The sequence below is a fragment of the Chanodichthys erythropterus genome, chromosome 18 (assembly GCF_024489055.1).
Source record: "Chanodichthys erythropterus isolate Z2021 chromosome 18, ASM2448905v1, whole genome shotgun sequence".
NCBI classification, from domain to species: domain Eukaryota; kingdom Metazoa; phylum Chordata; class Actinopteri; order Cypriniformes; family Xenocyprididae; genus Chanodichthys; species Chanodichthys erythropterus.
The window spans coordinates 30,506,414-30,515,899 of NC_090238.1; the positions used below are offsets into that span (position 1 = coordinate 30,506,414).

General features: G+C 36.2%; 2 protein-coding genes across 2 annotated transcripts; both read right to left on the reverse strand.

Moving 5' to 3' along the window:
• Positions 1-1,464: 1,464 nt before the first annotated feature.
• Positions 1,465-3,880, reverse strand: LOC137006707 (thrombomodulin). The gene has a single exon (XM_067367696.1). It carries the CDS (start codon positions 3,707-3,709, stop codon positions 2,672-2,674), a length of 1,038 nt encoding a protein of 345 aa, XP_067223797.1. The 5' UTR covers positions 3,710-3,880; the 3' UTR covers positions 1,465-2,671.
• Positions 3,881-4,531: 651 nt separating this feature from the next.
• On the reverse strand, positions 4,532-9,231 carry LOC137006439 (complement component C1q receptor). The gene is made up of 2 exons (XM_067367209.1): positions 7,707-9,231; positions 4,532-5,750 (listed from the first exon to the last, which is right to left on the reverse strand). Exons 1-2 carry the CDS (start codon positions 9,118-9,120, stop codon positions 5,512-5,514), a joined length of 1,653 nt encoding a protein of 550 aa, XP_067223310.1. The 5' UTR covers positions 9,121-9,231; the 3' UTR covers positions 4,532-5,511.
• Between the last annotated feature and the right edge of the window lie 255 nt (positions 9,232-9,486).

Below are 9,486 nucleotides of genomic sequence, written 5' to 3' on the forward strand. Positions count from 1 at the left end.
TAAGGTTTTAAACATTAAAGTTTGAGTTGATTTACACAAGTGAAATCCTTATTCCTGAACTTTCATATAAGTAATATTAATAGCAGGCAACTCAATCTCTTTTGTCCATTTCAGAATAGAACTAAACAAATATCAATATGCAATTGATATTATTTATTAGTGAATTACAGAAAATCACATATACTATAGCTATCTAAAAAGCACTCAGCAATGTTTTTAACTCATGCATTTAAGGTAAAAGTGTTTAAATGTCAATAAAATACAATAAAAACTTAGCTGGGAATGCAGCTAGACCACTAAATAGATAATCTGTGTACGCTCTCAGATGTAAGTTTAGGCTGAAGGAATTAAAGGGATAGTTCACCCAAAAATGAAAATTTAGCCATCATTTTGAGGGTTAGTTCACCCAAAAATGAAAATCCTGTCATTAATTAATCACCCTCATGTCGTTCCACACCTGTAAGACCTTAGTTCATCTTCGGAAAACACAAATTAAGATATTTTTGGTAAAATCGGATGGCTCAGTAAGGCCTCCATTTCCAGTTAATATAGACTTTCAAATGTCCAGAAAGGTACTAAAGATATATTTAGAACAGTTCATGTGACTACAGTGGTTCAACCTTAATGTTATGAAACGACGAGAATACTTTTTGTGCGCCAAAAAAAAACTAAATAACTTTATTCAACAATATCTAGTGATGGGCGATTTCAAAACACTGCTTCATGAAGTTTCGAAGCTTTACGAATCTATTGTTTCAAATCAGTGGTTCGGAGTGTTATCAAACAATCTAAGACTGCCAAAGTCACTTGATTTCAGTAAACAAGGCTTTGTTACCTCATAAGCGTTTCGAAATTTCAATGTTTCACATGACTTTGGCAGTTTGATACACGTTCTAAACCACTGATTCGAAGCTTCATGAAGCAGTGTTTTGAAATCGCCCATCACTAGATATTGTTGTATAAAGTTGTTATATAGTTTTTTGGTGCACAAAAACAGTGAACGGTTTTAAATATGTCTTTAGTATAGCTTTCTGGGCGTTTGAAAGTCTAAATTAAGGTCTTACGGGTGTGGAAAGACATGAGGGTGAGTAATTAATGACAGAATTTTCATTTTTGGTTGAACTAACCCTTTAATCACCATCAAGTTGTTTCAAACCTGTACATATTTCTTTGTTATGATGAACACAAAATAATATATTCTGAAGAATGTTTGTAACCAACCAGACCCCCCCAAATATCTTCCTTTGTGTACCGCAGAACAAAGAAATTCATACAATTTTGGAACAAATTGAGGGTGATTAAATGATGACAATTTTCTTTTTTGGGTGAACTATCCCTTTAAAGTCATAAACTAGAAGTCATCGTCTAATATTAAAGGTGCTCTCGAATGAAAAATTGAATTTATCTTGGCATAGTCAAATAACAAGAGTTCAGTTCCTCCTTCTTATAAATCTCATTTATTTAAAAGACCTCCGAAGAACAGGCGAATCTCAACATAACTCTGACTGTTACGTAACAGTCAGGGTGTATGCCCCCAATATTTGCATATGCCAGCCCATGTTCCCAACATTATGAAAGGCATTAGAAAAGGGCAGCCAGTATTAATGTCTGGATGTGCACAGGTGAATCATCATAGGTAAGCAAGCAAGAACAATAGCGAAAAATGGCAGATGGAGCAATAATAACTGACATGATCCATGATATCATGATATTTTTAGTGATATTTGTAAATTGTCTTTCTAAATGTTTCGTTAGCATGTTGCTAATGTACTGTTAAATGTGGTTAAAGTTACCATCGTTTCTTACTGTATTCACGGAGACAAGAGCCGTCGCTATTTTCATTTTTAAACACTTGCAGTCTGTATAATGCATAAACACAACTTCATTCTTTATAAATCTCTCCAACAGTGTAGCATTAGCCGTTAGCCACAGAGCACAGCCTCAAATTCATTCAGAATCAAATGTAAACGATATAACAGTATACAATACTCACATAATCCGACGCATACATGCCGCATGCACAACGAACACTTTGTAAAGATCCATTTGAGGGTTATATTAGCTGTGTAAAACTTAAAAGCTGTGTAAAACGAGAATTAAAGGGACAGTAGCCCTGAATCGGCTCATTTATAATGATGCCCCAAAATAGGCAAAAAATAATCTATGGGGTATTTTGAGCTGAAACTTCACAGACACATTTAGGGGACACCTTAGACTTATATTACATCTTTTTTAAAAAGTTCTAGGGCACCTTTAAAGAAAAAAGAAAAGAATGTTTTGGCTATAACCTGCATATTTACTTCGGTGTTTGTTTTGCAAATGACTTACAAAATTGCATATATGAAACCTCAGTGATGCAAGAATTTACTCCCACTGGCATTATTATTTTAATATCAAAAACAACTTTTAAAAATTACAAAAAAGCAACAACAACAAAAAAACTAGATTCATGTGGAAATCAAACAGCATTATATAGCAAAAGAGTAGGGACTTTAGCAACTTTAATGAATGTCGGTAATCAAACTGTTCATTCAAACATTCCAGCATTTTAGCTAGAGACATTATAACAGTTTTTACAATCATTCCAACAGTCAAATCCTTCAAAGAATGTGTACAGTCACAAATAAAGACATCTAAAAGACCCCTTCTAAAACACGGTTATGTTGCTATCTCACTTAGATACACTTCCTTGAAACTCGTTATAATCTGGTGGATTACATTCCTGTACAGTTGCTTTACGACCGCGCAAATAATACACAAGTGCCAATACAGCAAAAATAGCTAATACTAGGAATATTATCAGCCCAACATATTCTCCTGGAGTCGACAGTGCCCCCCGTGCTATAAAATTAGGGGACAGTGTTGTGAATACTTGATCATTTAATAGACTAGGATTGAAAGTGCATTCAGTTCCATTTACCAAGACAAATTGTTTATGACAAGCACATTTATAACTTCCAATCGTATTTATGCACATGTGAGCGCAGTCATGATTTGAACTGCATTCATCTATATCTTCGCAGTTTTGTTCGCTTCTAACGAAGCCAGCCGGGCACCAACACGCCGCCCCGTTTCTCATACATAGCGCTTTACAAACACTTGTTGAACAATATAAATCACAGCGGCGTGGATCTCGTGCATTAGGTTGGAATCGCTCATAACATGAACACATGTATCCGGTTTTCATTGGAGTACATTTATGTTCACAGTGCCTAAGCAAACATCGCGCATTGTCCAGGATGACCACATTTCCTTTGCAAAGATCCCCCTCAGGGTCCTCACACAAAAATCCATCCAATTTGTCTGTGCACGGTCTCTCCGTAAATTTTCTGTCTCCGGAGACAGACACGCAGCGTGGCACGCACGGCGTTTCTGCGCTCTCCCAGTTCGTGAGTTCCGTGGTCCTTTCTCCTTCGCGTAATGTACTCATATTACTTGAGCACTGATCCCTTGGGAGATGTAGTCCTATCCAAAAGTGTCCGATCATGTTATCAAGAAGAAAGCCGACAACTTCATCGGATATATTCGATTGGATAGATAACTGACCGCCTTGTTCTCTGCAGTTCTCTTGAGCCGTTTTAAAGTCCACTGGATTTTGGTATATTTTGGCACAAAATTTTAGATTACTCGAGCAAGCACAGCTATGTACCAATCTAGCACAAGACGAAATTAACACAATGACCAAAATCGTTTGTCCATAAGAATCCATCCTATCTTGATTTCAAGTGGTACTGCAACTTCAGCTGCATATAAGGATGGCATTCAAAGCTTTGAATAGTCCTACCTTTTGAAAGCCTATTCTACGGAAAAAGGTAGCTAAACGCAGGAAGGAAACTCCGCCTGAGGAAGCCTAGAACTACTCCAGAGGGACGAGTTTGTACTGATAAATGTGATGTACTGCTCACTTTCCAAAAAATGCACTAATGGACTTGAGGAAAATGACGCATTAATTGTATTTTCAAATGGTTGTGGTCCTACCAGAACGTGAATGATTCATTCAGTCAGTCAGTGAATAATGATAACGGGCCGGCTATGATGAAATCTGATGGCTCATTGAAGCCTCTATTGCCAGCAATGTCACTGAACCCCTCAAGATCCAGAAAGGTGCTAAAGACATACTTAAAACCATTCTACAAACGCTGCTTCATGAAGCTTCGAAGCTTTACGAATCTTTTGTTTCGAATCAGTGGTTCGGAGCACCAATGTCACATGATTAGTAGTTTAGCATGTGCACTGGATGATGATATATCAGCCATTGTGTTGTTATTATAGGAAATAAATAGAAACATTTGCTAATTTATTTGTTATAGCACAAAATGTATAATATTAAAATATTTACAGAATGTATGACTTTTGATGTAAATTCTTATTAATATTTATATATTTTTAAAAGTGTGATTAATGTAAAATACTAAATCAAATATTCTATTTAAAATTGTAAAATACCAGTAAAAGAGATTAATTTGAAAGGTAAAATTATTCTATGGCTTATATACATGACATATGAATATTTAAACATTTAATTGCCCATATTTTATTTGAAGACATGTCATAATAGCAACACTACGAATGCACTATGAATTTAACAATTTCACTCAAGGTTTTAATGAAAGCAAAGATATCTGAAATGTACATCTAATTCATGTAAAGACTGAATAATAACCCTATTAATTACAATAATTATTACATTTTAAAATAATAATATCAACATGCTATTGGGGCCTTCTGTGCCAATTCTGGGTGGCCCATCTTACCCCAAGGGTCTAATCTTTTTTACTTCAAAATAGAATATAACTTTTACATCAAAAATCCAAAAACACTGATGTTTCCACCAATATATAAAAAACTTTAATATTCAACATAATACATTATCATAGATCACTATTCTAGAGGCACAACATCAGTTAACTTCAAAACTGTTTCAGCTGATTAAATCTTGATATTCAGAAGAAATTACAAAATTGAAAATAGTGTAGCCATTCATCAAAAGTGCTGAGATTTTGTGTCATCTATGGTCAGGACAACGTGTGTATGTCATCTTACCCCAACCTACACTTTTTTGTTAATTTCTCAATATATACATACCGTACATTCTTGGCTACAAAAGACTGTAAATATAATAGATCTATTCTATTATTGGCTTTTCAGCAAAACGTAGACTGCAAAACAACAATTATAAAAAAAAAAAAGCAATTAATTAAACAGAAAACACTTAAAGGACAGAAATTGTATTTAATAAGTGACAACAAAACATATAGGTAAAACTTGCCTCCCTGACAGAAAACACCCTGAAAAGAGTTTATCCGTTCGTTAGTATAGCCTGTCTCCATTGACCCTTGCCTTAAATTATCCTTTGTGGTTTTATTATGCTCACTTTTTATCCAACATCTAGAGGGAAAAAAATAGGCCTAGATAATTCTGGAATTCCAACATAAGGATAGAATTCACAAAAACAATTTTAAAAGTCCTCTGTCAGATGATGCTGACGGAAAATAAGCATTCACACTTGGGCTACATTAAATTGTTCAATTGAATGTTGATTTTTTTCCGTTCTTTGTCCAATCCAGATGAAACCCAGCAGTAGTTGTCAGCGTTGTTATTTTTCAAAGTCTCTTTTCTTGAACGTTTCCAGATGACTAAAACTGATATGAGCACAATGAGCACAACCAATGGAATAACTGAAGCTAAGACATACACGAATATCCAACTACTGACAAAACTTTCTTTGCGTTTACTGGAGTCCACTTGAGGGCAATTCCAGCGTTATGGACGTGACATTTGGAGTCAAAACTTGAAATATAAATGCTCAAAGAATGCATTTAATAGCAACATATTGAACCGTCTATTTATATATTCATAATCCCTTACCAAAGGAGTCCAGACATTAGAAAAATGTCAGTCTACTCAACTGTTTTATTTTTTAGATGAGGGAAATATACAGCGTTACGGACGTGACAAAAAAAGTCACTAAGTTTTGGGTGACAACATATTTTTTAAGAATTCTGTGAATTACATTGCGCAAACCAAAAGTAATACTGCCCACCGAATAAAGAAGGGTTGGCTCTCCACAGAGCATAAAATAATAATTTTATTTCATTTTTCGTGTTCGCATTAATGAGGAAAAAACAACGTTACGGATGTGACAGTTTTCCGTTACGGATGTGACCGGTCTGAAAGCGGCACAGAAGACTGCTTTAAAACTGCTTTAAAACTTTCACAGAGACCTCAAGCAAGCATGTACACCACCAAATATTGAAATCTGGGATACCAGTATGGTAAGACTCCACAATTGATCAACTTTTTACTAAACTTTATACAAATGTAACGTTATACTCTGTATTGCAAAAGGTTATAGATTAGACCTATTTCTCATGTTGACAAGCATGTGCGTTGTTCAAGAATCAATTTAGAGACCATGATTTTCCTTCTTACAGAACTGCATGCTAAAATACATTGACAAATATTAATGTTTATCATAAAGCAGTTTAAAATCGCATGTTTTCCCCACAGTCAGGTGAACCGATTGACACTATTGCCAATCGCAATCATGTCAGTTTTATGTTTTGTGTATGAATGACCACACGGTTTTTTTCGTCTAGTTTTCAGAGTTTAAAGCGGAGTCTTGAGTCAAAATGATCAAACTTTATTTCAAGTCAAAATTATTGCAATCGTATTATTTTCATTTTGTTTGATCGCGCGGATTGTGATCATTATAGGCTAGGCTATTCATTTTTAACCAACAGGTAACGCGACATCCCAATTCCCGAGGGAAGTGTCCTATGAGACACAATGCTCTTCTATAAGTTGTACTGTATCATATAGGCCTACCTTTTGATGTTCATATTTCGTTCTCTGGCAAGAGGAAGAGAAGATCGGTTCATGTGCGCCTGATCCGCCGCTTACAGGCGCTGCAGAAGCTAATCTGTCACACGCCGTAGGCTATTAAAGAGCGACATCTATTGTTTAATTTTTGAAAAAAAAAAAATAATAAAATCGACTGAATTTGAAAGTTAAACCTTTTTCATATTAAAACTAACAAAGCACAAAGAGTATTGCGATTATTGGGTATGTTCTGATATGGTAAGCCTGAAACAGATGATAGCAATATAAAGAAGCAAACTCATAGGATTTAATATGAAGCGTCCGTAACGGTCACGTCCGTAACGCTTATTATGGTTGTTCACAGCAACGTAGTGAAATGAATTGTTGATCCTAATAAGCATAAACATAATTTAGCTTTGCATATAAAGTTTCAAGTTATTTGCATTTATAATTGTTATATGACATAAACTTAATCATTAAAACGTTACGGACGTGACAGAGCACTGAAGCGTCCTGACCTCTTTATTCTAGCCCTTATAAATTCATCAGGCAGTGCTGTTATGACTAAATGAGTGTATTTATTTCTCAGGCATGTATCCATCTTTCTACACAATGCTTACTGCTAAAATTAAAGTTTAAAAAATGGGGTCTTTGATCCCTTTTTTGAAAGCATGAAATATGGTTGGTTGAAAATTTAATTTAAGCATTGTTACTTACCACATATATTGTGGATAAACAAGGCAATTTTCTTAAAATTTCTGTTAGAGCACATTAATACAGTATATTACAGACCTAAATGGACAATTTAAAAAGGGTTTTGTTCTTTTGGTTAAAACTTTTTTTTTTCATAGTAAAGATGACCTTTGCGTGGAATTGCCCTTGAGTGTTTGTCTTGTTCAGTGACGGGGGTTTGAATGTTGTCGATTTAAAACTGGTAGTTAACTGAGTAAATTCAGTGATAAACGCTTCTGTATCATCTGGAGATGGAGTGTGTTGTGGTTTCTCTGTAGGATCCGGGACACAGCTGATTCCATTTTTAGCCAAAATGAAGTTTTTCCTGCAGGAACATTTGAAACTACCTATAGTATTGAGGCAGATGTCTTCACATGGTTTACTAAGACATTCATCTACATCTGTACACATTCCTCTATTCCCTGATAATGAATGATAACCTGCGTGGCAGAAACAAGAGAATGAACCCTGCGAATTAAGACAGCCCTGATCACATCTGGATTCGGCGCATTCGTCCACGTCTTCACATTTACCAGCAACAAGCCTGAAACCTGAGTTACACATACAAAAATAGCTTCCCAGCGTGTTGTGACACCTGTGTTTACCGCAGATATGTTGATTACATTCATCGATATCAACGCAGTTTATGTTGTCTTCAGCCAACTGAAATCCCTCCGCGCATGCGCATGAAAACCCAGTAGATGTCGGTATACACTTTGATTCACATGGTGAATTTTCGCAGTTGTTTCTGAGAGCACAATTAACTTGATCATCCATCAGATAATAACCTTCACGACATTCACAACGAACACTTTCTTCTGCAGTCTCAGAACAAATGTGATCACAGCCTCCGTTTTTATGTGTGCAACTTCTTTTATTTCGTGCGCAAAAACGCTCTGAATTTGTCCAGCCAAAAATACCATCTTTGTCGAAACAAATTGAGGTAAAAGATTGTGAATCCTCAGACCCGCCGCACAGTATTTCAGCCCATGTCCCATGTGGTAACATCGCCAACCTTTCATTTTGAGCTAAGAACGGAAGATTGTACTTGACATCACCTGGTTCTTCCATCACTATGGGTTTGCACATGCCTTTGAAGAGAAATTTACACATATAAAATGTGCTTTCTCTACACGATCCATCTGTCCACTTGAGATCATCAGCCAGCGAAATCGACACACACCTGTTTTCCGTGCACGTGCTCAGTGGTTTCTTTTTCCAGTTGGAATATTTGGAGTCGTTTGGCTCTGACGTCCATTTGAAGCCGTGCAAATCCTCAGTGAAATCAGTGCAGCGGCTTTTCGGCAACTCAAGCCCGATCCAAACTTTAGAGTTAAGGATGCTGTCTTCTGCTGCTAAAAGAGCCGATTTAACTCTCTGAAATTCATTATCATTTCTCATAGTTACCAAATTGCCTCCATTATCGACACAGTTTTCTTTAGCTTTTTCAAACTGTTCCTCCTCCAAATGCAATGTAAGGCAAGCCTCGGCTGTGCACGTTGTTCTCACTCGGTCTGTTCCGCCAGCGACAGAAAAGGACAACATCAGAATCAGGACACGCATCATCCCGCCACTATCATTAATGTTAAAATACTTCTCGCTCTGAGGAGAAAATATTCAGATCATCTCAGAGAATGGAGAAAGAATTCTTCATAGGCCTTCCAATCGGTCTTTGTCAGGTGACGTCACACTCGTGAAAACCGAAGTGCATTATGGGTGTCGCCGCCATTTCTGAGGTATCCAAACAATCTCTGTATCAGTGCAGAGTTGTTTCTTCTTTGGCTACTTTTCATTGTAAAAATGGCACACTTTTGTTGTGTGAAAAGCTGCAATAATATGTCCCACGATAGAAAATGTCAAAAACTTTACTACGAGATTAGATTTAGTCGGTTTCCTACTTGAAAAAAGGCTGTACGGAGAGTATGTAGAGGC

Bases quoted from the DNA above. Each gene is read 5' to 3' on its own strand.
- LOC137006439 (XM_067367209.1), bottom strand. From the start codon at position 9,120: ATGATGCGTGTCCTGATTCTGATGTTGTCCTTTTCTGTCGCTGGCGGA. The intron at 5,751-7,706 runs CTCAAGGGCAAT...GCTGGAATTGCC, and splicing joins GTCACTGAACAAGACAAACA to CTCAAGTGGACTCCAGTAAA.
- LOC137006707 (XM_067367696.1), bottom strand. From the start codon at position 3,709: ATGGATTCTTATGGACAAACGATTTTGGTCATTGTGTTAATTTCGTCT.